At 49.3% G+C, this 26,467-nt stretch overlaps 9 protein-coding genes across 9 annotated transcripts; 3 read left to right on the top strand and 6 right to left on the bottom strand.

Moving 5' to 3' along the window:
• Positions 1 to 685: 685 nt before the first annotated feature.
• On the bottom strand, positions 686 to 5,480 carry PEX2_105680 (putative ABC multidrug transporter; the record flags this gene model as incomplete). The annotated part of the gene is made up of 5 exons (XM_016747836.1): positions 686 to 1,333; positions 1,430 to 1,663; positions 1,734 to 2,678; positions 2,791 to 4,323; positions 4,383 to 5,480. The coding sequence occupies 5 exons, from the start codon at positions 5,478 to 5,480 to the stop codon at positions 686 to 688; spliced, it is 4,458 nt and encodes a 1,485-aa protein (XP_016593323.1).
• A 1,960-nt stretch (positions 5,481 to 7,440) lies between these two features.
• PEX2_105670 (AMP-dependent synthetase/ligase) lies at positions 7,441 to 9,876 on the top strand (the record flags this gene model as incomplete). The annotated part of the gene is made up of 1 exon (XM_016747835.1): positions 7,441 to 9,876. The coding sequence occupies one exon, from the start codon at positions 7,441 to 7,443 to the stop codon at positions 9,874 to 9,876; it is 2,436 nt and encodes an 811-aa protein (XP_016593322.1).
• A 2,109-nt stretch (positions 9,877 to 11,985) lies between these two features.
• Positions 11,986 to 12,897, top strand: PEX2_105660 (uncharacterized protein; the record flags this gene model as incomplete). The annotated part of the gene is made up of 5 exons (XM_016747834.1): positions 11,986 to 12,081; positions 12,135 to 12,535; positions 12,604 to 12,683; positions 12,740 to 12,770; positions 12,834 to 12,897. 5 exons carry the CDS (start codon positions 11,986 to 11,988, stop codon positions 12,895 to 12,897), a joined length of 672 nt encoding a protein of 223 aa, XP_016593321.1.
• A 384-nt stretch (positions 12,898 to 13,281) lies between these two features.
• Positions 13,282 to 14,604, bottom strand: PEX2_105650 (SOS response-associated peptidase; the record flags this gene model as incomplete). The annotated part of the gene is made up of 3 exons (XM_016747833.1): positions 13,282 to 13,922; positions 13,999 to 14,527; positions 14,578 to 14,604. The coding sequence occupies 3 exons, from the start codon at positions 14,602 to 14,604 to the stop codon at positions 13,282 to 13,284; spliced, it is 1,197 nt and encodes a 398-aa protein (XP_016593320.1).
• Positions 14,605 to 14,908: 304 nt separating this feature from the next.
• PEX2_105640 (TPR domain protein) lies at positions 14,909 to 16,366 on the top strand (the record flags this gene model as incomplete). Its single annotated transcript, XM_016747832.1, has 1 exon — positions 14,909 to 16,366. The coding sequence occupies one exon, from the start codon at positions 14,909 to 14,911 to the stop codon at positions 16,364 to 16,366; it is 1,458 nt and encodes a 485-aa protein (XP_016593319.1).
• A 503-nt stretch (positions 16,367 to 16,869) lies between these two features.
• On the bottom strand, positions 16,870 to 18,294 carry cpcB (40S ribosomal protein RACK1; the record flags this gene model as incomplete). Its single annotated transcript, XM_016747831.1, has 4 exons — positions 16,870 to 17,295; positions 17,549 to 17,866; positions 18,013 to 18,139; positions 18,215 to 18,294. 4 exons carry the CDS (start codon positions 18,292 to 18,294, stop codon positions 16,870 to 16,872), a joined length of 951 nt encoding a protein of 316 aa, XP_016593318.1.
• Positions 18,295 to 18,753: 459 nt separating this feature from the next.
• Positions 18,754 to 19,744, bottom strand: PEX2_105620 (succinate dehydrogenase assembly factor 2; the record flags this gene model as incomplete). The annotated part of the gene is made up of 2 exons (XM_016747830.1): positions 18,754 to 19,193; positions 19,297 to 19,744. 2 exons carry the CDS (start codon positions 19,742 to 19,744, stop codon positions 18,754 to 18,756), a joined length of 888 nt encoding a protein of 295 aa, XP_016593317.1.
• A 687-nt stretch (positions 19,745 to 20,431) lies between these two features.
• On the bottom strand, positions 20,432 to 21,367 carry PEX2_105610 (p24 family protein; the record flags this gene model as incomplete). The annotated part of the gene is made up of 4 exons (XM_016747829.1): positions 20,432 to 20,450; positions 20,514 to 20,814; positions 20,911 to 21,037; positions 21,155 to 21,367. 4 exons carry the CDS (start codon positions 21,365 to 21,367, stop codon positions 20,432 to 20,434), a joined length of 660 nt encoding a protein of 219 aa, XP_016593316.1.
• A 642-nt stretch (positions 21,368 to 22,009) lies between these two features.
• PEX2_105600 (uncharacterized protein) lies at positions 22,010 to 25,738 on the bottom strand (the record flags this gene model as incomplete). Its single annotated transcript, XM_016747828.1, has 1 exon — positions 22,010 to 25,738. The coding sequence occupies one exon, from the start codon at positions 25,736 to 25,738 to the stop codon at positions 22,010 to 22,012; it is 3,729 nt and encodes a 1,242-aa protein (XP_016593315.1).
• Positions 25,739 to 26,467: the final 729 nt, after the last annotated feature.

Below are 26,467 nucleotides of genomic sequence, written 5' to 3'. Positions count from 1 at the left end.
CTCCCCCGTTCCCATGAACACTGAAATTAACAAGCACGGCTTCTCAGAGAACATTCTAAACAGACAGCTCCGTTGAAAGATATGATCACGTGCGTTTGCACTGTTTGTCTTCTTCGTCATATCTTTTGCATCCAACGGCCCATTTCTATATGAATCACACACACACACACACACACACTACATACTTGGTCTATTTCATTATATCAATAGCTATACTTCGGAGGTGACTGATAATCTACTTGGTAATGGAATTTCAATTGGGCATTTTATTGAAATACTAACTAACAAGTAGGTAACTAGTGGGATTCATAGGTAGTGACGATCACTGCAACTAAATAAGTGTGAAATAGAATGTATAAAGGGGTTTTTTTCGCTACGAGAATTATGAGAACACATGCATTCTATAGCGTCACGGGAACAGGCTTTCCTATCAAAAACAAGATGCGACCCTTCTTACCCTGGACATACGAGGGTTGGTGATATTCTCGTTTGGTTGGGGATCTATAACAATTAACAAACTACATATTCCACCAATTAACTGAAAGACAATATTTTTTAAGATGCACCAGGAGGCCACCATCCAGATTTTCCATCTTTCCATGCAACTCTTCTCTCCAACCTTGCTTCTTATGAAAAATCGATGCCCGGACACACACTTCCACATACACATACAGGAGCGCGGTCCCTACTTCTTGCTCTTCCTCGGCACACGAAGAAGCCAATAGAGGAAAACCGCCATGAAAACGTTGAATGCCACATACGCCCACAGCACACCAAAGGCCATCCACCGCTGCGAGAAATCAGCCCCGAGATTTGCAAGGAACTGATCTGTCTCGGTAAATTGGCAGTACCGGCAGTCTTCGCCGTTGCCAATTGCGTCAGGATTGAGGAGGGCACCGCCATTGTCATTGATATAGCCCCGCATGTACTGAGCGCAGCTCTGATTCTGCGGCGCAATGAATGTCAGGTATTCGTTGTCAGCGCAGTGCATGGGTGCCTGGGCAAGACTGGTTGAGATGAATCCAGTGACAAGGTATGTGAACGGATCTACGCGGTAGACCCACTTCCAGAAGTGCGGCATTGCGGATGGGGGAACGAGCAGACCGCATAAACAGTAACAGACGAAAACGATCAAAGTGGCAATGGAGGAGGCAACTTCGACGTTATCAATACCCGAGATCAGCATGTGCCCGAACGTGCTAGCCCAGATGAAAGTGACCCAGATTAGCAGGAAGATGAGGGTGCTGCGAGAATTCACCGAGTCGGTCACCTCGGCGTTCCGATAGCAGCCAAGAGGATAATACCAGCAAAGGAAGGTAAAGACGGACAGGAGCTAATGTTACAGTATTGCATGTTAGTATTGGGTAGTGGAGAAAGCAACACAGAAAAAAATTTGTTCGAGAGAGAAGGGATGCTCGGCCACGCTTACCATGTACCACGCCACCTCAACGAACATGTTGGTTAAAAGGAAGGCTTGCCAAGCGTATGTTTTTGACTGGCGCTCGCGGGCTTCATACAATGTCCGCTGCGTCACGAAGGCGGGAAGTGTCTGAAATATCAGGTGCATCAGGACGAACAAGACGATGAAAACGCCGAACATCTGATTTTGCAGTCCTTGGTAAGTATTGTCCCCCATGAAGAAGGAAAATCCAATAAGCAATGCCTACAAAGGGCAGTTAGGTCAGCTTTGCCTTTGTCTTCGGAAGTGCATAGGATGTTGCGTTGTGGCCTACCGAGAGGATAGCGAGCTGCGCTTTGGAGTAGATATATCCAGGCGAACGCCAGTACTGTTGGAACACACGACGCCCAACGACCATAAATTGCGTGGTCATCGGCGCGGAGAACTCCTGATAGCTGGATGGATCGTGTGCATTTACCACACCCGAAGCTTCACTGGCGAGCTCTCGCAGCTTGGCAAGCTCCTTTCCAATATTCTGGTATTCCGGGCTTTCGCGCCAAATGGCATGCCAGTCGACCTCAGTGTGTGCTCCAGGGGCGGCTCCGATAATTTTCAGCATATGCTCCGCGGGATTGGCTGTCGCTGGACAGGCCTCTCCGCCATTGCGAATAAAATAGTCCATGAGAACTTTTGAATTTTGGCCGATTTCTCCAAAATAAACTGTTCTCCCGCCTTTTGCCAGGAGGAGCAATCGATCAAAACACTCGAAAAGCATCGCAGACGGTTGGTGAATTGTACAAAGAATAGCTTGTCCGTTACGAGTTAGCTTCTTTATCAGGTTGCAAATAGACCATGAAGTCTGACTATCCAGGCCCGACGTCGGTTCGTCAAGAAAGACAAGCAACTTGGGACGTGCGACAAGCTCAACCCCAATTGTCAAACGCTTCCGTTGTTCGACGTTAAGTCCCTCCCCAGGCACGCCAACGACAGCATCGGCATACTCCTCCATACCTAGCAAGCCAATAATCTGATCCACGTAATCCAGCTTTTCTTCGCGTGTATAATTTGGCGGCTGTCGAAGTAGGGCACTGAACACCAGTGCCTCACGCACGGTGGAGGTGTGAAGATGGATATCTTGCTGCTGGGCATATCCTGTTTGCCGTTGGAACGACTCATCACGCTTTAGGCCATCTACAAGCATGTCCCCTGTGATGACACCTGTCGTGACGCGGTTGGCGAGGACGTCTAAAAGAGTCGTTTTGCCGGCTCCAGAAACTCCCTGATACAACCTCTGGTTAGTATTCATTCATTCTAGCTGGTGGGTTTCAAGAGACGATGAGACTTTTAGCTTCTCTCGTGCGGGATGCTGAAGGTAGGGATACGACACTTACCATCAGTGCAGTCAATGTTCCCGGCTGAATCCATCCATCAACATTGTCCAAGATCCGCCGAGTTTCGCCTTTGATTTGGATATCGTAGCAAACATTTTCCCAATGGAACACAGATTGTTGCTTCTCAACGTTAACTTTTGAGTTAGAATCACTCGATGCTTCATATGGGATCAGCTCTGCTCCCAAATGCTCCTCGTCGATTTTCTGAGGCCTCGCCTTTGTTTTGAGCAACTTGCTCCGTTGGAACACCAGCACCTCACCCCTGGAGCGCTCGGCACTAATAATGTCAGATAGCCAAAGGTGGACAACAGCAAACAGAACCATGAATGCAATGATAATGCCCTCATTTCGCCAGCGGTGCCCATATGAATAAGAGTAGGAACTCTCATAGAAAGCTATGCCGCTAACCGTGGCGGAGCCAGCAACTGACCCATGTGCTGTGCAGGTCTGTTGGAATGGAAGAATATGCTCATAACCAGGTCCAGATGGCACGAACTCAGTGCATGGAAAATCTCGCCCATGGAATTCGTTCGTCATCAATGCTTCAAAGGCGTAAGATACAGGATTGATCCACCGGATCCATGATGCCCAGCCACGCATGTTTGGTACAGATATGGCGAACCCAGTATACAACAATACTGCAAGGACGAGGATTGATGCCGGCACCATAGCCTGAGCCATGGTCTTGGTGATAGAGCCTAACAGCCGGAATGCCATCGAAAGACACATCATACAGGTGAATGAGACCAGCAGGTAAAAGAAGAATGGGCCAGGCTCCCGTCGAAGATTGGCCATAAAATAACTGATAACATTCATGGAGATAGAGAGGATAATTTTATAGGGTAAGTCGGTGATGATGGCGGCAAGCGCCTCGGCACTGGGATGGTAAAATGCGTATCGACTGTGTTTCTCCACGATGTCACGCTTGGCATAGAGAGTCATGATTTCAAGCAAGGTAGTGAAGGTGTTCAGAAGAACCATGATGAAGATAAATGAGCCGCGGAGGAAGAAGGAAGAAGTGTCGTTTGGCATATTGTAGTAAAGACTGGAGACAATCAAGATTTCCACAGCACTGATTGTGAGCATAGAGATGGGGACACTAATCTCATTTTTGGTTTGTAACATGCCTCGCCATAGGCACAATCGAATCTGGGCCGCATATGAGATCGTGTATGGGGACTTCTCGCGCTGCCACCGTGACTTGTCGTTCTTCAACGACAAGGCAAATTGCTTTGAATCATCACCATGACATGGATGCTGGGAATTGAATTCCTCAATCTTCAAGAGGAGTTCTTTGTGCTCGTTGCTATTCTTCCAACACTCGGCGAATTCGTCAGGGGTCTGGGGGACCGCCGTGTTCACCCCAGGTCGGACAATTCGCTCGACAGGGCTGGTCATCGAAGTCAAGAAATCAGGAGTTGTTTGAGCTTCTGGGCATTCAAATCCAAGATTTTCGAAGTACTGTTTGGCTCTTGAAGCCCTGCCAAAGTATATCTGCCTGCCTTCATAGAAAACAGTCACCTTGTCAAAGCACTAGAGTTTATTAGTATGAGTTGAAGAAAAGAGTAAGCCAAGCCCCTCGTATTTCTTACCTCGTAGGCGGCCTGTGGTGCCTGATAGATTGCAACGCACGAGGCAATCCCGAACACATCACTCTGCATCCGCAGTGTTTTACAAAACTCCACTGCATTAGAACTATCCAAGCCGCGGGTGCTGTTGTCCCAGCATTGCAGCGGGGCGTAGGTCAAGGCTACTTCTGCAATTGTCACCCGTTTCCTCTCTCCTCCGCTGACACCACGCACAAGGTCGCTGCCAACTTTGGTATTGATTGTGTGGCTGATTCCAAACATGGCCATGATGACGTCACGTTGGTGACGGGCGTAGACCTCGCGGCTCATGCCACTTGGAACTATACGAGGTGCACGAGCAAGGGCTGCAAAATAGAGCGTATCACCCACTGTGAGATTGGGAAAATGGTGGTCAAGTTCTGCGGTATACACAGCCTCTCCACGGAATTCGTTGTCCATCTGCTTGGCAGTAATACCATGATAATTCAAATGGGAACTCTGCCCGACGTTGAGCCCGTATGTATTGCCGCTGATTGTTTTCAAGAAGGTTGAACAGCCTGATCCCGGTGGACCTAATACACACAACTGCTCGCCAGGGAGAACCAATGCATTGACGTCCCGGAGGATCTTGACCTGGTGTCCGTTTGCTGCGTGCTTTCGGACGAAGTCACCGACTGCTTTGAGCAGCTTTATAGGCCCATTTCCCACGTTCATCTGATAGTCAACTCCAATACCGTAGCCACCAACATCTAAGTCTCTGGCCGCAAATCCCGCAACTCGGCGCGAGCTGCTACCCTCTGCGGAGTGTCGTGCATCGTAGAATGCCTTCGCCCATAGCTTAGCGTTGAAGTTGGGGCTAAGAGGATTAAGATTGGATTCGCGATCATCACCCTGTAGGAAATGGGGCTTTTGTTGGCCTGATTGAATGGAGAAACTGCGGGCTAGCTTAGCGACCTGCTGCTTTCTCAAACTTTCCTTCTCGTCACCTTCTGCCAGGGTGTGGGACTTTTCTGAACTCCTATCGACACAAGTAGGTAATTCATTCAAATCATGAAAGTCTGAACTCGATGTACCACGTTGTGGCGTTGTCTCAAGTCCAATCACTTCTCCAGCTAGCGGCATTCTGACAGCCCGCAAGGGAGTTCAGGGTCGATTCACACTCGGATGACCATAAAATTTGCTATTCTAAACCCCAAACGTCGGTGTCGCCTTTTAAAAAGAACGAGCAAATAAGAAAGTATAACTCAAAAGTTCAAACTCGCTCTACGCTGAGATATTTGGAAATTAAAGAAACAAGGGGCCAATTCAGAAAGAGTATATGATAACGAATCGTACTGTATATAGCCCCTTGCTGATCTTTCATGCACCTGTGTTGCATTCACCAGCTGTCTGTTATGGCCGTTGCATTGTGTTTGGGCTTAGTTATGGGGTAATAACAGACAGGGTTATTGTCTCTCTATAGGTAGCAGAGGTGTTGATCAAGCAGCCCAGCTCAGCAGAGGGAGGCGTCCCTTATGCCAAGATGCATAAGCAGACGATTTAGGAGTTCATAGGTTCATCATTCATTTTCAAGTCGGTGCCCGGGCAACTAGATTCCCAACTGAAGGCTCAGTAATTCTGTCCTTAAAACATGATTAATAATAGCTCATATATGCTGTGCAACAGATCTCACTAGCATTCTTGCTATCCAACCGGATTCAATGTGCGGAGTATGAACGGAGTACTCCGTACTCCGTATAACAGTAGGTTTATGACTTGGATTATGATGGATCATTCAATAGACTATTTCCTTACAACATAGATACCCCCTGTACTCCGGAGTAGAATACTTCTGTTTCTTATTTTCTACCTATAGCAAATAGGATTTACTAAAAGTCACTTAGAAATTCGGTAGCCACCGTCGCGGACCGGGCCGTCGAAGTTTCCACGGTTATCAAGACCTCGCACAGCAGGCCGTGAATGACTTGTATAATCTTCACAGGATTCTGAGGAATTTCTAGGTGGCACTACTTTGTAGATTCTAGATGTGAAACAAAAACACCGAGGATATACTTGGTCCTAATTCATCATTGCATCTAGCAACTAATCACAACAATACGTAACCGGCACACTTTATGTTAGGCACGACAAAGTGCTCAATTGGTGTGCTAAATCAAAACTCCATGGATAGTTGCTGGACGATATAGTTCACCGATCGCAGATCCCATCATAATGAAATCATTTGCTCTCGATACCTACATTAATTTAATGCATCTACGCAGATCCTATCACAATGAAATCATTTTCTCTCAACACCTACATTAATTTAATGCATCTACACATAAGTTACTCCGTACACCTTCACAGTGAAACCAAAGGAGTTGGCAATTCAGAAACATTTGTATATACTACGTACTGGCTTTCCGGGTTCCCTTGTTTATGTCTGCCTATTTAGGTAAGATGGGAGTCTAAAATGAAGGATCTTTCTGCCAGCCAATAATCCCAATATGAAATTGAGTGAAGCATGGCAGGGACAGGGTAAATGCTCTGTTAAGCCCAATAACAGGCAACCGATTTATTTGTTCGACATTTGTACTATTGATTGGCTTCATTCACTGGTTAACATCGTACTCAGATTCTCCACCATCATGCAGGGCTACATCATCAATGAATCCCTTACTACATACATAGTAGTGAGGTCGAAGGTCTTCTTCTCTTGCTGCCTAATTTCAGATCAGGTTCCGTATTTTGTATCTGATATTGACAGAATTAATATTGGACCCACGGTATTTCATTATTACATGAATTTATTGCTTAATTTATTTGCGAGATATCACATTATCACATTTTTATGATGTTTGCTTGATATTCTCAAGGTTGTTTTGGTGCCCTGTGGAATGAATCCATGCACTCTGCAGATCAACATCTGATGAATCTGGCGCGTTTTTCTTTTTCTGTAGCTCCGCGCCTGGAGCTTTACAGGGGTCAAACACCCAACCACTTATACTATCTGGTTGAATACCCAGTCATTTGATCAACCTCTCCGCGAGTGAGCCCTGTTACATAGGCACAACTCTGAATTATCTCTCACCTGGCCTTCAATATGGCAGTCAATGGAAACCATACCTCATCGGCTGAGAATATCCTCGATCGGAGCGAACAGTTTTGGCGACGTGAATTCAAGGATTTTTCGGCAACGACATTCCCGATTGTCTCTTCGCTATACAAGCAATCGAATCTCGAAGTACTCACGGAGAATATTGATCTCGCATGTGGCGAGCTTGATCCTGTCTCGGCTGGGGCGGCGTTAGCCCTAGCATGGGCTCTCGTTCTGTCTCGGTATACTGGGAACGATGATGTTGTTTTCGGTCTTGCTCTTGAATTAGAAAGCAATGATTTTTCCAACACGCCCATGTTGCCTTTACGGCTGTTAGTCGATCCTCAGCAATTAGCGATCGAAGCGCTTAACAACACGGAAACCAAGATCATGGACCGGTCTACATTCGGTGTATCCTCAACTCGGGAATTATCCGATTTCGGTGGAGATATAGCAGCAGGGTGTTTGTTTGGGAATATACTCAACGTCAGGCAAGGGCAACAAAAGCATCCCAGTGCCTTACAAAGCATCGAAGCGCGCAAAGTACCTCTTGTGATCAACTGCGAGATCCGAACAAATGGTGTAGATGTGGAGGCCCTGGTGGATCATTCTGCAATCTCCGTCGAAACGACACGCATGATGTTGTACCAGCTAGGCCATTCTTTCCGGACTGCCATTAATCGTCGCTCTCGGGGCACTCTTGTTGGCGATCTCAGGTCTGTCTGTCCCCAAGGCTTGGCCGACCTGATGGAGAGAGGAGTCCAACCACCTCCTTCCTTGGTGCATGCCCGTGTACACGATCTCATTGTAGCACAATGCCAATCTCGCCCATCAGAGCCAGCTATCGCTGCTTGGGATGGCCATCTGACCTACCATCAGCTTGACCAGTACTCCTCCCGCCTTGCAACACAGCTTGTAAAGCTCAAGGTGATACAGCCTGACAAGATAGTACCCGTTTTTATGGAGAGATCTGTGTGGGTTTCGGTCGCCATTCTCGGTATCTTGAAGGCGGGGGGCGCTTTTCTTCTTATGGACATCTTGTTTGCAGACGACTATGTGAAACAGATTTGTGCAAAGATTGAAGCCCCGCTTTTGTTGACCTCTGGCCTTGAACTGAATCGCGCAAGATCACTGGGTTTACCTGTTTTGGTGGTGGGAGACAGGCCACTGTTGGCTGATGATGAAGGAAAAGATACACATCTTCAATCCGTTTACGTACAACCATCGGATGCATGCCATGGCCTTTTTACTTCTGGGTCCGGCGGGGATCCCAAAGTCGTCATTATAGATCATGCTGCGGTATGCACTGCCTGGGCACAGCCGACAGCCACTCAACTCACGCTTTCATCATCATCTCGGGTCTTGCAGTCTAGCTCCCATGCATTTGGTGCTTGCGTTGCTGAGTACCTTGGGGCCATGATTCATGGAGCTTGTTTATGTATAGCCCCAGATTTTCATTTGGGGAGTAATTTAGTCGAAGCTATTCAGATGTTGAACGCCAATTTCATCACCCTGACCCCGTCTGCATCTCGTCTTCTAGATCCCAACCAGGTCCCCTCCCTCCAAGTTGTGGTTCTAGCTGGCGAGGCGCTGGGTCCCCTTGACCTGGAGAAATGGCAAGGACGAGTGCAGGTGAACTGCATGTATGGACTGGCGGAGACCGCAGCATTCTCCTTGCTTGCTGATCTGACCAAGCCTAACTCAAACTACCGGGAGATTGGACTGCCGACTCACACATGGAACTGTTGGATCGTAGACACCAACAACGTCGAAGATCTGGTACCACCTGGTGGGGTTGGTGAACTGCTGCTGGAAGGTCCCAGTCTAGGACGGGGTTATCTCAATGACCCTGCTCGTACGGCCCAAAATTACATTCCGGCCCCTTCATGGCTCATGCAAATCCGACCTACAGCGCCACATGGCTATCGCTGCTTGAAAACAGGGGACCTCGTTCGCTACTCTTCCAACGGGACACTTGAGTACATCCGTCGAAAGGATGTAACTGAAGTAAAGATCCGAGGGCAGCGTATGGACCTCACGGACGTTGAAAGACAGCTCGCACGACAATATCCCACGGCAACTCGAGTGGCTGTGGATGCTATCACTCCATCGGATGATATTGGTCATAACGGCGTCATGCTAGTCGCCTTCGTCTATACAGAGTCTATGCAAAACGAAAATAATGAGATGTTTGCTTCCTCGACAATCGAGAGTCGCAAAAAGGCAGCCACTGTGCTTTCCGCCCTGAAAGAAGTGCTTCCTACATTTATGGTACCCGACCTCGTTGTGACTGTCAATCGAATCCCAGCGACAACTTCAGGCAAGATACACCGCGATCGACTACGCCGTCTAGCCTCAGCATTGTCCCGCAAGGCTTTACTGGCGTATGGTGATGCCTGCCTACCTGAGACTGATGGGCACTCTGAAAGGCTTGTTGAATAAATGATTCATGGAGCTTATATATAGGCTTTAGGTGTTGGGTGTGGGGTTGCAGATAAGCTTTCAGAGCTGGACAGGGATCCTCTGGCTGCACATCAAATGGGTTGAATCAATTTAGACTGCATTCCATGTCAATATCACCTCATTTTTCCATTAGATGACAAATATTCACTTGAGCTTCTGAATTATAAATTGAGCACATCTACCGTTTCTCATAAATACCGAAGGACGTTTAATTTGGCAAATTCAAGAAAACCCGCTTAGGCGGAACTAAGACGGGAGATCCCGAGAACCCAAACTTTATTTCTAATTCATTTTAATTACATTCGGGAATCCTGACCGCCTGTTTACCGCCTTTTCATAGAGATATCCCTACATCTCTAGTTGAGTCGCCATAGAAGTATAAATACATATAAGAAAGGGAACTTTTATGAGAGCTTATTAGACAGTGTCGTATCAGATTTAGTATTTTTGTAGATAATAATTTGTATATTTCGTACGGTAACTATTGTATGACCCAATTGACAGGACCGGCAGACCCAGCAGAATATAAAGGTAGTCTAATTAGATAGTGGACATAGAGCTTAAAGCAATTTGCACAGAATTCTGACTACGCGCAGGGTCGAACGGCGATGGCACATGACTCCTATAAAACATGAACAGTACAACAATCAATATGCGTTTGCAAACCGCCCGTACTCTGCCATCTTTAGTGAGGTCGCGTGAATTAAAAAAATAGGTAGCTTCTCTTTGATTTGACATGTCATCCTTAGTGCAGGGGCCATGCTAATCTTCTCTGTATATTTTCAGTTCACCGTATGCCCCGAAGGGCGAAATATCTATGTGTTTAGTTTAATATAACCCCACTTTGTGGCAGAAACACACCACCTACCCGTTTAAGTAATATGGTTGGTGGTTGTGGCAGAATCAGCGCCTTCTATAATTGGCAAGGGTGCCCAGGCAGCCACTACAACATATACATGGCCAAAAAAAGAGCCCGAGCTTGTGGGAGGCAGATGGCAGTAGCACAGGGCTTGTACTAACAAGCTAGGAGTGTAGTTTAGTATATCAATGGAAATTGTTGTCCGATTCTGTGCTCACTTGAAATGATCTGGGTTTAATGATCAATAATGATCAACATAGAAGCTGTATGGGGGGCCCTTGGGTGCGTAGAAGAATATTCTGCCGCAGCCCCTACTGGAGGGTCTGATTGTCTCCGAGAATCAGCCCGAGCCGGCCGATGTCAGTTCCAGTGCGACACCTAGACTTCTAAAAATTGAAAATGCCGAGGAATTTATTCACAAAACCATTGCCCCGAAGACCATCTTTACCGTGGACAATATTCTCGATGTACCTTTCTCGGAGTTCCCGAGTGGTAGCGAGAAAGACCCATCCACCTTGTGCGATATGCGCGAACTCGGACCACAGCTTACCACTGGGGTAGCTCCTCACCAGATACCTTCTTTGGCGGAGAGAAAGCCAACTACCACATGCTCACTCTTTGGCTCTCCCACGCAAAATGTGACGGATGTTGTATGATTTTGCTGTACACGGATCTGGCGGCGGCGCTACTTCTAATGCAACTGGTGAATGACACGGAATTTGTCTTTGGTCAGGTTTGAGGGTTCTTGAACCGCTCGGCTTGTGAACATCTTCCTTAACTGTGCCTACCAGCCCATGCAGATAGTGACTTGCGGCTTCCCTGCATCATACTTATATGTAAATAACTTACATACCTATATGAGTTCTAACTCCGCACTGGTAATTGAAGAAACAAATACTAATTCTTGCACAGACTACCCCGAACTGGTGTAGCATTGACAATCCTCCTGGGCAAGTTTCCAAGTCCGGCGCGTGAACATGCTGACTAATACAAATTGTTGTCCACGGCCCTCAGGGGGCAGCTAATCCCGTGCCCGTATTTGTTGCCTGATAAAACTGGCATTAAGTCATCCTCTCCACTTTTCTTTCAGCACATCTCCACCGCCTTTGAAACCGCCTGCCATTTCCATCGAGCTATGATCCAGCTCTCTCAATCATATTTAATCTGCTACCTCCGAGGCTAGCTGCTCAATTGTTCACTACCAATTACCTTGCTATTTATATAACTCGATGTTTGCAGCAAGATCATTTGGCCGACAGGCCCGGATTCTTCCCAAATGGACTCAAGTCCGTTGTGTATCGACATTGGAAGGGTCTCCGTACATAGTATGCTATTGTTGTACCTTACAGAGCCCTCATTGAAGCTAATTTCTTAATAGTACGTGTTTCCAAATGCTGGACCAGCAAGCGGAACCCACATCTTGTCACTATTACCCTCCGAGCCAGTCAACCCAGAATTGGCTATCGGACTCGCGACTCAACTACCACCGACAACAGACTCCTTCAAAGAGAACCCCAAATTCCTGAATATAGTACAAGAAGTGTGCTCAGAATACGCACATGAAGACCCCGATGCCAAGTCCCAAGCGCAGGTCATGGTGTCTGTGGCCGGAGCGAACCTGAACTCAGGCGGCGTGCTATTAACCGGCCAGCGCGGGAGACGTAGAGGCGACTTGAGCAGTGGTGCTAGTGGTCAAGGTGGTGCAGGCGCTGGTGGGCGTGGTGGTTGGATTCATGTCTCTGACGGCAGACGGCCGCCTGACTATGGGCGGATTGCTTGGTAAGGGCTTGCCTGTGTTTCAACGAGCACATCTTATTCCATATGAAGCTTAAGCTAATGCCATTCAGGCCCGAGGATATGTTCGGAAGCCTTGAGGTGGATGCAAATGGTCAGTTTGTTGGAGAGAATGGCAATTATCAGCCAAGTGGTATGTTATGTTTTCCGACTACATGAGACTCAGCAGGCCAAGCTGATACTTAGCAGGTACCTATCGTATCCTGACCCGAGATGGAATGTAAGTACCCCCTTCTCAGATGTTCCGTCATACTGGTATTCAAATGTTGATTGATTGATATAGTTTCGGATTGAGTCCTTTCCTCAGAGAAAAGCTGGTTCAGAAGCTACGAGAGCTTGAAAAGTGATATCTTCAAAAACCGGACATATCGCCCACGGAATCCTATGTAAAGTATATATGAACACTCAACAATCTAATCGGAGCTCTACTCTTTTCTTTTCAACCCGCATTCGGTTGCTATTGACTTTTTTTTTGCCGGGTCTTCTTCTAGCCAGGATCCTCTTTTACTAGACTGTTCTCAACTCAACACATCTTGCAGGTCAATTGGGTTTCTTTCTTTATGGAGCTGAGCTCACGCGATACATTAAATACGAGTTGTGTCACCTATTAAATATGGTTCGGTCATGTTGTCCCCATCACTGCCTTGACAAAGGGGAATATATATATTGGTCAAATGTATGGCCAACCTAGTAGAAAAAGGTAAGGTTCAGTTGGTCTATTGTATATCTCATCATTTCTTGAAGAAACTCGTAATTCGCTGTGACCCATCTGCTGCCTTCTTCCCACTGGACTTCTTCATAGGGCTATTATGCGTAGCACTGCGCAACTTCTTCTTTTGCGGCGATGTCCCCGTTTGATCCGAATCGACCTTTGGCTTCTCACTCTCCTCCGCAACTCCAAGAGCTTCTGGACTATGCTCTCTCTTGACAGCTGGCACAGGTTTTGGGGCATTTTTCTCGCTCCATTCTGAATCTTGAGCTGGGCGGTCTTCATCTTTAACACTCTTCACTTTCGGCGATGCAGCCTCCTTCTTTGGAGTGGGGTCTGTATCCTCCTTCGTTTTCGTATTGGCAAAAAAGTTTGCGATGTTGCTCTTGTTTTCCTTGCTGTCGACCGGAACAACAAAGTTCGGGGAATTATTTCCGACTTTCCCAACCTCCTTAGGAACAGGATAACACTCCAGTTCACCCTCGTAGGGCTTGAGAATTGATTGGAGCTCCTTTGACCAGGTTTTTTGGCAGGGGTTCAGCCATTTATTCATTGCCTCACCCCCGGGGTCCAGAATGACGGGCATACGTTCATGCAGGAACTTCAGGTAGGGATTAGAAGACGTCGTGATCACCGTGTACGTGTAGAGCTTTTCGTCAGAACCTGTGCAAAGTAATCGTCAGCCCGATTAATGCTTCATAATGTCAGAAAAGCATAGACATGCCCTCATAGGAAACACAGTCCCATAATCCAGCGAAGCACATCAGCTCCCCGTCTTTGCGCCGGACAAAGTGTGGAACCTTTTCTTTGCCCCCAGGTCCCTTCTTCAGCCACTCGTAGAAGCCCTGACAGACGACAATGCACCTCTTTCGCCGTTTCATAGTAGTCCACATCCCCGAATCTTCAATCAACGAGTCATCGCGACAGTTAATCGTGCGCATCATGGATCCGTAATCCGGCTGGCGCTTCGTCCAGAATGGGATAAGACCCCATTTCATGCTCTGGAGCTTGTATTTGATAACCGCGTTGTCTACTAGCTTAGCATCTGAGCTCAAGTCGTCTTTCCCCTTTTTTGAATCTTTGGTTTGGGGCTCGTTATCAGCATCTTGCTGAGCATTGTGGCTCCCTTTGTCGGTGATCTCGGCACGATAGATAGCGCCGAAGTTGCCCGGTGCAAAGTTGTATGTCTCTCTGACTGAATCGTCGTCTGGTGCTTCATCCACTTGCATGCCCTGCTCTTGCATGCGTTGTTGGATGTACGCCAAGCGCTTGGGATCGTCAGCTGGCGGACAGTCTAGACGCAAGAGCTGTAACATACCACGCCCAAAGCGTACCGCCCACACATTGTCAGTGTGAATCGCTAGATTGATTTAGTGAGGTCTCCACAGTCAGTACTGGGTTAAATCAGTGCATTTTCTAGACAGAATGAGCGGAAAGGCGAGTGCATACTGCAGCGGGCGACGTCATATGGCGGAGCGGAGCTTGGACCACCAGAAAATCGAGGGCGGGCTTTCCATCAACTCACCATATACCCTCTCCCTCTCCCTCCCCATTCTCTACGTCAATTTCTCAGGTTGTATCGGATAACCACATCTTCAATCAAAATTAAAACTTGAAATCTCTATCGAATACCCATCCACACACTCCCAATGTTCCGCGCAGCATCACGGCGCACGAGCGCGCAAGCCGCAAAACTTCTACAACCACAACCAAAGAGTCTCGCCCGCTCAATATACATCAACAGCACCACCCGACCAACCCTCCAACCCCGCATCAACAATGGCAAATCACTTGCAAGTCCCTACATCTCCGGCACACGGCACCTCACGATCATGCAGAAAATCGGCCGGAAATACCGCGAAGCATCTAAAGGAATTTGGCGCAAGAACCCTGTCCTCATGCCACTAGCGATCTTCTCCGTTGTCGGCGGAGCCTTCATCTTCGCCTACATCTCCTACGTGGAATTGACACGCGTCGGGCCGCAGTACCACAAATTCCCACCGCCGGTGGCCGACGCTCTCCGCACGGCTATCTATTACACCGAGATCGACCTCAACCCTGCCAAGGCGATGAAGGCGTATAGGGAGGCGCTGCATATTGCATTCGAGATGGGCATACACCCATACTCGGATGAGATACTTGGAATCAAGCTGCAAGTTGCTATGATGCTAGAGAAGGCTGGACTTGTGAAGCCGGCCATTGATGTGTTGGAGCGGACGAAGAATGAGACTCTGGCGTGGGTGGAAGAAGTCACAGCAGGGAACGCTGCTGCTGCGGCTGAGAAGGTGAAGCAAGCGCAGGCGCAGGTGCAAAAGACCCCGGCCAATATCAAGATTGACACCGAGGCGATTCAGGAAACCGAGGAGGACCTGAAAGCAATGGCGCAGTACGAGGCTCGTCAGCGAGACAAAGCCCTTAAGAAGGTCGTCGGCATTGCGATGAAGCTTGGCGAGCTTTATTCCAGCGAGTATATACAGGATGAGAAGAAAGCCGAGGTCGCGCAGGTCGCTGCTGTGGAGATCTGTCTGAAGGAAATGCACCGTCGTCAGAGGCTGGGACTTCCTGTTGGAAGCTCTAGCAGTGGTGAGGGCTCGGACGGCGAGGCATGGCTGAACCTCACGGAGATCGCGACGGCGTTGGCTGAGCTTGCCGCCACCTATACCGCCAAGGAGAGATATGAGCTGGCCATGCCGCTGTATATGCGTGCGTTAGATTTGATCCGCGCTGCGGAAGGAACTTCCATATCTTGCAAACAGGTGGTGCTACTGAACGATGTGGCTACCGCTCTGGTCGGCCAGGTTCAAGTACCCGCCAAGTCTCAGCCGCAGCAACCTGTTACAGCGCAGCAGACTGTTGAAGCTGCCCAGAAGTGGGCGGAGAAGGCCATTGAGGTTGCGGCGCACATTGAACCCCCGCTACGTGACGAGGAGTGTGACATTACTTGTGTGGTTGCTACGTATAACCTAGGCGAGCTAGCTGAGCTACAAAAGAAGCCAGAGGTCGCTAAGCAGCGGTATATGGAGGCCAAGGTGTTGGCCGATGGGATTGGATATGAGGAAGGGAGTACGATGGCTAAGGAGGCTTTGAAGAGACTTGGAAAGAAATAATGGGTAGATCTGAGAAGGCCTCTCTGCTCAGCCTGATGTACATTATGACCAATGTTGGAAATAGAAATCTCAAACCATTCCTGTATATCATTTGGCACTGCTCGAAGAAGTACATCCGGCAGCTATCACAGTGCCATACATGGGCAACACAAGGAAGGATGAAGGAGAAGACAGATATATAACATGAAAGACATACGGTACGATGGTTTTACAAGAGATTTTCAATAAGAAAAATAGGAAACATTTTGATGCCTTAACTGGTATTAGAACATCACACGTCTTGTACAAGATTCCATACATTTTCCATGCGGATCAAGTAGGCTAGACATGTCAGAAAACCTCCAGGCCGGGGACGATTCAGTCCCGGCGAGAAGTGCTTCATTGCTCGTGGCTCATACATCCCAAACCAATGCTCTTCTGGCCATATCTTTTGAACTTTTTTTCAATTCCCTTGTCAATAGATCAAAAAGAGGCTCCTTAAGCTCCGATACAGCAACTCAAATCTATGCGCGCGACATAACACCCCAGGCACGGATCTTGTTGTCGGTGTAACCGGCGAACAGGGTCTGGCCGTCAGCGGACCAGGCCAAGCTGATGCACTCGGGGTCACGGCTCTTCTTGCCCTTCTCAACGAACTCAGGCTTGAGCTCATCAACCTTGCTCTTCTTCTCGAGGTCGAAGATGGTGATGGAGCTGCTGGTGGCAGCGCAGAGCCAGTAGCGGTTGGGGGAGAAGACGAGAGCGTGGATCTCATCGCCAGCGGAGAGGGAGTAGAGGTGCTTGGACTCGTTAAGGTCCCAGAGCATGGTGGTACCGTCCTTGCCACCAGAGGCGCAGAGGGATCCGTCGGGGGAGATAGTGACGGTGTTGATGTATCCGGTGTGACCGATGTGGTCGGTCTGGAGACGGCAGGAAGCGAGCTCCCAAACCTAGACGCGGATCAAATGTTAGCGTCGATACCCTCATAAAGAATGTCAAGTGTCAAGGAAAATTTTTTCCAATCCTTCTCTCGTTCAATAAAAAACAAAAAAATTGTTGCTGTGCCCATCAGGCAAAATGGGTGAAAAATTGTCTCATGGCCCCGAAGGGCTCTGAAGTAGCAAATACGTTTATGCAAACATCACGCGGGCAAAGCAAGGCGGGGAGGAAATTGTGCAGGGAGATTCGGAATCGATAGCGTACCTTGACGAGCTTGTCCCAGCCAGCGGAGACAATGACGGGGTTCTGGGGGTTGGGGCTGAAGCGAACGCAGGACACCCACTCGGTGTGGCCCTTGTCGGTGATGGTGAACTTGCAGTCACCGAGGGTGTTCCACAGCTTGATGGAGCGGTCACGGGAACCGGAGACGATCTGACGGTTGTCGGCGGAGAACGAGACGGACAGAACATCGTTGGTGTGGCCGACGAAAGTGCGGGTGGTGTTACCGGTGGAGAGCTCCCAGAGACGGAGAGACTTATCCCACGAGGCGGACAGAGCGTAGGCACCGTCGGAGGAGATCACCTATAACGCAGACAAGACCTTCGGTCAGCCAAAACCATTCCATCTTTTTCAATTTTTTTTTTTTTTTTTCGAAATGCGCCACCCAAATCCATCTGTCGCATCCAATGGTTTCTGGGTGTGGTTCATTCGGGAGAAGAAAAACGTACACAGTCAGAGACGATGTGCGAGTGACCCTCGAGGCTGCGCTTGGGGTAACCGTAGGCCTGCTCATCACGGGTAAGGTTCCAGATGATCAGGGTCTTGTCGCGGGAAGCGGACAGCAGCATGTTGGGGCTATCATCGAACATTCAAGTCAGAATTTTGTCCCTTCAAAAATTCAATCCTCCGATCGGGGTAGGTCGCTCTTACTTCTCCAGGGAGGTGGCGAGGGAAGTAACCCAGCCATTGTGGCCCTCAAGGGTGCCGCGAAGAACCAGCTGCTCAGCCATGATGGGAATGAGACAATGAAGGAGAGAGAGGGATGGGCGGAGATTGTCGTTAACTCTGGGGGGTGAGGTAAAATCGAGATGGGAGGGCAGACGTGCCCGCTCAAGCCCTAAGCCGCTTCGCTGCTCTCCTTGTGTGGTTCCGTGGAGCCCTAATACTAAGCGAACCGGTCACATGACTTGCATCTATACAGAGCTCTGGGTCTCGACTACGATGTATATCGGAGATAGAGAATTGAATGTTGATTTTGTATTCATGTTCGCTCTGTCATATTTGAAATCAACAATTGATTTGTTTTTTCTATTTCAATATGTGAACGCTACACCCATTGGTCCCAGTACCGTCAAAGTTACAACATTCTTAATACACGCCTTCTACCATGGACAATATGACCACTATGACAACTATAGTACAGTTTTGAAATCGACAGACTTCATGAGTTCAATCTCCTTCACAGACAATTACGAGTTAAACACCTGAACATCAGGCATTCTTCCCAAGCCACCACCACCACCACCAGTCTTCTTATTCTTGGCTTTCTCAAAGCCAGTAGCACTCTTATCGCGAACATGCTCTCTGAGCAGCGTGAGAACCTCGGAACCCTGCCAGCGCGACGGAACAGGCCGGTAAGCCGCCCTGAAAGCACCAATAGTCTGAGCCCATTCACCGCTCTTGGCACCGGTCTCCTTCCAACCCTCGGTGATGGTATCCTCCTTTGGAGCAGAGGGTGAGATCTCCTCAGGCGGGTCCTGTGTCGCCCAGTAGTAGATGTCCCAGTCGTTCTCGTCGAGGAAGCTGTCGTACTCGACGAGCTGATCGTAGTCCATATTGCCCAGGTAGACGTCTGCGAAGGTCGAGAGGAGTAGATCTGACTCCAGGATTCCGCGCTTGCGGCTTTGGTCTGGGGTGGAGTTGATTAGCTTGAATGGTTCTTGATATATTGATCCATCAGATCCTCTGCTTTAACATTGGACCGAGATGCATGCATGGGGACGGGTACGAACATAGCAGGCGTGCTCTCTTCGTGGCAAGTTCCTCCCCAACTCTCTTCAAAGGCTCAACCTTGAACGTGATACCCTCCATCTCGCCAACGCCAAGCTCGGGCTTCTGCGCCCCATTATCCTGACGACCACCGGTGAAATGCTCAATCCTTCCGGGGTACGGATCAGACGGTCTGTAGTTGGGATCGACTGAGTTCAGCATCTCCGGTGGTGGAGGCTTCTGGCCGACATTGGGGAAGTCCTTTGTCATGGTGGAGGTTGTGTTGGGCACGAATTGGTTCGGGGCCTTGTTGGCCTGGTTTGCGCGGTGCGCCTTTACCTCCGGGGCAGCTTCGTCGCCATCTTTGAGGCGTAGAGCTGTTGCGCCGAATTGGCGGTTTAGTCTTGTGATTGTGCTTAGGGATGATGGCACTGGTCGCGCAAGGCGATGCAGTATACGTGGGGCAGACATCTTGTTGTACAGTATCCTATAGAGAGAGAGAGTTGGGACTTTCTTTCCTCTGGGGATGAGGAGTTTGATGCTCGGCTTTGACATCATCCGGTGTAATAGCCCGGGGAACCGAAAAGCTCCTGCAATGCCCGGTGTTTGTTATGTTTGCAATGCTAAACATTCCACTAAGAGGCCATGGATTACACACCTTTCAACACAGCTCAGTTCTCTAGCTTCTATGTGTCTATGGGGGCCTTTTTGAACATGGGATTGAGTCCCTTTCTGTTTGCTGTCTTGGCCCGTCTGTTGTTTTGGTTCCATTGGACTCGGAATCCCTCTGCAAGATATCGATCTCGATGTATACACTGACCTCGCGTAGACATCCAATGCTCCTTCCAGGGTTACCTAGTAAGGTATATATTAATATATTTATGAATGTTCGGGTGATACCTCACTAGGCGAAAAGGAGCCCTGTGAAGTATAGCTGACCAACCATCCCTAAATACCTAGGTATCTATCACATGCGAGAAACAAAAAAGTATTATTAGCGCCAGGCTGCAGAAAGCATGGTGTACATTTTATATCATTGAGATCATGACTGTTGAACAGAATGCCACTCGACATTAGAGCAAAAGGATTTGCAATGCAACCGCTGCAAAACCAAAAAAAGAACCATCAAAGATGCAACCATTCCATGGACTAGTAAATCTAGATAAGGTGCTTAGATCTGCAAGAACCAAACAGTCAGTAACCAATTCTATCTTCCACCCACAACCACAATTCAACATACCTGAAGTAAGCCCGCAGATAAACAACCTGCCAAGCACCAAGCCCGATAAGCATACCCATGGTCCCGAAAGCGAACCACTTGACGCGCTCATTGGTGCTCTCATTGGTATCACGCAAACGCTGCTCACGCGCACGTAGGTACTCCATCTCAGTCACGATATCGGCAACCATCTCCTCGATGCGGCGGAGGTCTGTCTCAACGGGCTTGAGCTTCTCCTGCGACTGGACGCTGTTCCAGTCACGGGCGTCGGCACCAATGTCGACGTCAAGTTCGATGGGGCGGGAGGGGTTCTGGATGGTGTCTAATGGGGTGGCGTTGTTTTAGTATCACTTTCTCTTTGACTCTGGATTTCTTCCCGGAGGATTGTTCGGGGTTGTTCGAGGGAGCTACCACTTACTGTGGCCGACAAGTTGGTTCTCGAAGCACACGTCGAAAGCCGTGTCCGCGGGCGAAGTGAAAATCTGACGCGTCTCGCCGACGACATCCTTAGGGCGACCGTGGTCATTGCCCATAGCGTCCTTGATCTATGCAGAGAAAATAATGAGTCGTGGTCCACAATTCAGCAATTCAGCGGTTTGGCTTCCAAGTCCCAGCAGACCCAGGACGAGATCCCATCCACATCCATAAATAATTCCACATACATGAATGTTGACCTTCTGGCCATCACCTTTCGTGCCGCCAACGATGGCAGTGACAACGACAAGTTGGTCCTTCGAGACGAAGTTGCGAATGCATCGCTCGTTCTTGCCGCCGCCGGAGGTGGCGATGAGGTCGAATTTTAGGGCACTGGCGAGCTGAAAGAAGACAAAGACGAAGCTAAGGATGGCCCTCAGCGTAATTGGTGAGGTGCCCATGGTTGCGGCGTGGAATTGGCGGTTGTAAACACGGATGCTTGCTGCTGTTGATGACACCTGGTAAGGGGAGTGCGGGATTAACTTTGTTCCGGTGTTACGGTCTAAGGTCTATACTTCGACTGAGGATTTCTTGTTTCACACAGCAAATATTACTCTGATCTGATTGGTTTATATTTATCTAAGCTGGGCTATTACTGTGTATTGGAGTTATGATGTTCACAGAAGAATGAAATAGTTTCTGAATGTCAGGGCACCGAAAGATAGCCCGAGTGTCGCCATGGTATCTCGAAATCCACGAAAACAATGAAAGCGACGTCCCAACAAAGAGGCAAATAGAAAACCCGAAGTCCGTATGAATCGTTCAGTATCGCGCGGAGGGGTAGAAAACAAAGTGGTGCACAAAAGCGCAAGAGAAGAGAAGAAAAAGCCACCCGGCCGTAGCCATAGTAAACAATAAGGAAAAGAGGACATGACTCTATGTGAGAAAAGTAAAGAAAAAGGGAATGATAAAGATGACAGTGTGCTAGTGCACAAACAAGAGAGACCAAAGTAATGGACATGATATGTAGATCGTTAGATGATTTGGAACGCTCAGCAAAGCAAGACATTAGTCGAGAATGTCGTCAGGATAATTTCAACCCATTAGGCCTCGACCTTCTTTCGGCGCGTGAAGAAACGGGAGAAGCCACTGTCCTTCGGCTTAGATCCCATTGGTGTTGATAAAGTTCGCGGAGGGGTCGGGGGAGGCCCGGTGTTTCGGAGGAAATCCGCCAAATCACCGGTGTCGGTCTGGCGGTTTGAGATAGAAGGCATGGTGCCATTGTTGCGCTCCTGGCCAACCTTGGCAGAGTAGTTGGACTGGACCTTGGTGGGGATATTTTGTGTTCGTAAGGAGTTGTGAGAGCTGCGGAGTAGGCGGGCCTTCATGCCCGATGCACCGGAGAGACCATTTGATGCAGGAGTACTAACTGCAAATGGCTGCAGGGGTTGTTCGGATGGGGGAGGGGGAGGGGCGTTGCGCAAGAAATCCATCAGGCTCTCCTCCTCGCGCCTGGGCTTGGGGTTTGCTTCCTTTTCCAGGAGTTCTTCTAGAAGCGCGTCATCGTCATCGTCATCAATGGCGTATGGATCTGGAGCACGGCGTTGCTTCCGAACAGGCTGAGGCTCGTCGAATTCCGTGGCGCTTCCCGATGCTGTAGCCTTGCTTCCCAGCAACGCCGACCGCGAACCAAGAGATGTTAAGGATTTACTGGGTGTAGATCCATTCCCAGTGCTGACGAAAGAGTAGGTAGTGTTGTCTAGATGAAGATCATCTGAGTCGATGGTGTTGCGGAAAGGTGCAACTGCCCGAGGAATCCGGTGAGCACCTGCTGGCATAGGAGGTCCCTCGCGAATGAAGTCGATGAGGTCCGAAGTCTGAGATCCTCTCGTCTCAGCAGACCGAGCTTGAAGCTTAAGTCGGTTGCCTCGGGAGGCAGAGGAGAAAGTTGATGGAGGACGAACAGGCCGTGGGCTCTCGGCAGAGATAGAGTTCTTAGACTCGGTTGGTGCACTAGCAGGGCCAGTCGATCTCATGAATTCCGCAAAGTCGCGTGTCGAATCCGAGGGTTCGAGCCGCGCATCCCGCGCCTGTCCACTCTTGCTAGACCTCGACGTTGATGACATGTTGGTCAAACGCATGGTAAGCGGGATGTGCTTGGGTGAATCAATGGATTTGGTGCGGGACATTGGAGACATCTCTCCAGTTGCTCTTGAGGATACCGAAGTATGAGGACGGTGTTTATCTTCACCTGATGATGTAGTGGTATTCAATAAATCCGCCAGGTCGGAGACGCCCGCCGTCTCTGATCGAGGAACTGATCGGTTGGGCAGGTCGGGGAAGGTCATCTCCCTCACACTTCGGGGAGTGAGGGTGTAATGGATAGTCTCATCACTGTTGATCAACTTGTCCAAATCGGCAAGTTCGTTGTCTACAGAGTCTATGCTCCCGCCAGACGCGCGACTAGTTTCAGACGAGCTGCGCATGCGGGGCGAACCAGATTCACCTTGTGGTCGACTCATGATACCCCTCAACTTGGTGGACACCTGCGATGTGGTAGAGCCAGCAGTCACTGGACGCGTGTTCTCGCGAGCACTACCGAAGCTACCAGACCGGCGGGTTTTACTGATGATAGATGAAGACATCGATGGTCGAGACATGCGCTGAACAGCGGCTCGTTCAATTGCCGAGGCGGAGGCGGAGGAGCTTCGGTTGCTGGTTGTAACCTCCAACGGAGCAGGTCTGGGGCGAGTTTTCGATCGCTGCGAATTGCCTGAACCAGAGGTCGGGCGAGTGGTATCAGCGGGGTGAGATTTTGAAGATTTTAGCATTTCGGTGTATGCCTCCGATGGCCGGATTGGAGGGGTGGTGGTCATGGCCATGTTATTCTGATCATCATCAGTCGCATGGTGATCGATAAAAGATGTGACAGCCTCGATGGGGGGTGCGGGTGGAGCCGGTGTAGTCTCAACCCCTTGCATTGGAGGCTGGCTCTCCGCAACATTTTGCATCTCAGAGTCACTAGTCTGGTCAGAGATCGACCTTGCATTCAGTAGACTGGCATCCTTGGAGGATTGACGTGTTGGTCGGTGTATAGCCGAAGTTAATTTAGGGTTTTCACGCAACCCAGTGCCCTCGATAACTTCTGGGTCTTTCCGATTTGGCCGATCGCCCAAGGATACGACGGAGACGCGAGTACTATTGGATTGATCAGTCATAGCGTCTTCATCTTGTGCAATAGCGCGCAAGGATGCAACCGTCTCGCTGACTGCAGGAGGCGCCTCCTCTTCTTCTTCGTGCAAGATCGACATTCTCGTATTCTCGGAAGCTTCGGCTGCAGGTTCGAAGGATGGTGTGTATTCGTGTTCTTCCGTGACAGCAATGCAACTGGTAGTTTCGGCTGCATCCACATATTCTGCCGATTCATCATCCTCGTACATAGTCTCGAGTTGCTTTTTCTCCGATGCGGTGGGTGATGGGTGGTCTGTTGGCGACTCTGGCTCCTCCTCAGGGGACTCGGGTTGGGGTGGTCCATTAGGTAGAGATCTCGTACGAACATGACGGATTGATTTGCTGGGTTCAATAGCTGACGCACTCACGGGCGAGCTGTTCGCTGAACCTGAAGATTTTGGCACAAGCGAGGGCGATGAAAATACCATCAGACTGCGCGGTCGCACCTTGTGAGCAACAACTGCCTCCATGGTCTGTATCTCTCCATCTAGATCGCCAATGTAGCCCGGGACTTCGATCTCTTGCACGTCGTAATCACCCATAGGCAAGGGGACAGCGGCGGGGTCGAAAGGTGGGGGAATCGCTACGGGGAGAGGCTCATTGGGAGTCATTGGTTCCTCAATGGTCACAATACTGCTTTTTCGGCTGTTTGCCAGGGAGTATCCACGTGGACGGAATGATTCACGAGATAGTGTTCGAGAAAGAGTGGTTCCGCGTTTGCGCTGCCTCCACGTGCGCCACAGGCGACCCAAGGTTGCATTCAGGGCCAACTTCTCCATATCGAGATCTTCCACCACAAGTCGGTCGATTCTTTTCCGCTCTCCGGATCCACTGAACTCATCACCATTGTTGAGCTGTGCCGACAGGCGAGACCGCGATGTCTCGCCGGCGATAACGAGTGCACGCTCGCCAATGTATTCGATGATCGAGGTAAGGAAAATAGAAGCTGCAGGTGTAATATTGTCGACATGACTGGTAAATCTGCGTGGTGCTCCATCGGTCTCTCCAAGGCTATCCTGCGCGATAAACTCGTCTTCGTCATCCTCTTCCATGTCGCCCAGTCGTGTGTAGACCATGCATCGTAGCCGGGTTAACTTCCATGAGCGTACTAGGTCAAAATCGCCGCCGGGCTGCTGGCCGCCGCGGAATTCCGTCTGCTCATCGTCTGCTCCGCCCATGTATTCGCTCAACTCTTCTTCGGCTGATGCCACAACTTCCTTGGCCAAGCGGGGCTTCAATACATCGGCTATAGCGGGTCGAATGCATGCGAGCTGCGTCGACTTTGACGAAGCGAGAATGTTAAACAAGAGGTTATCGAGGAATCCGTTCAGGAGCGATAACGCGGCCGGGGTCACCAGCGCCGTGGCGCTGGCCCCGGTTTCCTCATTTTCAGCGACAAAATCGACTGCGTTAAACTCCTGGTCGGCAGAGATGATCTCCGAAGCTGCAGATGGCGAGATGAACGCTGGGGACGGCGTCACGGACGGTGGGGACATGAGATTGACTCGAGAGAACTGCGAATCGCTAGAAACGACACTGGGGCTGCGCGAACGGGATGCGGCCCCAGTATCCAGGAAGTCGGGTGCTTTGGTGGATTGCATTGTGTACCCCAGGTATATTTAGGTTGAGGGTTCAAGGACTCAGGGAGCTTTGTTTGCCTCTTTTCTTTGTGTTCCGTCGCAGACCTCGATTTGGACGGAAGGCGCTGGGTAGAAATCGAAATTTCTAAATCATCCTGTACTCCTAGGAACGTCAGTCTGACACGATTCTGCGGGTGAAATCTGACTTAGGTGAAATTGGGGGCCTTGTACGACTGCATGCGCAACCTCGCCCGGACGGACCCCCGTGACAACGGAAGGGTGGGTTTCCAACTTACCCGTTTAAATCAAAGATGCGATCAGTGCTCATACCGCATTGGCATAGGGAAAGTAGAAGGGAGCAAAATGATGAGAGAGAATTACCCGTAAAGGCCAGGACCGAGAGACTCAGGAGTAATTATTCCATCCGAGTCAAGTGGGGACTTGGGAACATTCGGGGTCGACTACCGAATAATTTATGGAGCAGCTGCAATTGTATACAACATACTCCGTACAAATCTTACAATCTTACCTGATTACACTTTTCTTTTGGAGTTGCATTGTAAAGATCCCTGTACCTTATTTAGGCTAGTCCTTTATTTCAAACACCATAACCTATTCACATATAGATATACGGAGTACTCCATAGTTCTCTGTGGGTTATATGGAGTAAGCAGTTACTGTACTATGTATATGTATCTTATTGAAGAGCTATTCAAAGACGGTATTCCCCCCTTATCGGGACCAGAAAGA

Source organism: Penicillium expansum, assembly GCF_000769745.1.
Source record: "Penicillium expansum strain MD-8 chromosome Unknown contig362, whole genome shotgun sequence".
Lineage (NCBI taxonomy): Eukaryota > Fungi > Ascomycota > Eurotiomycetes > Eurotiales > Aspergillaceae > Penicillium > Penicillium expansum.
The sequence above is the reverse complement of the archived record's forward strand: the minus strand, read 5'-3'. Positions and strand labels throughout refer to the sequence as shown.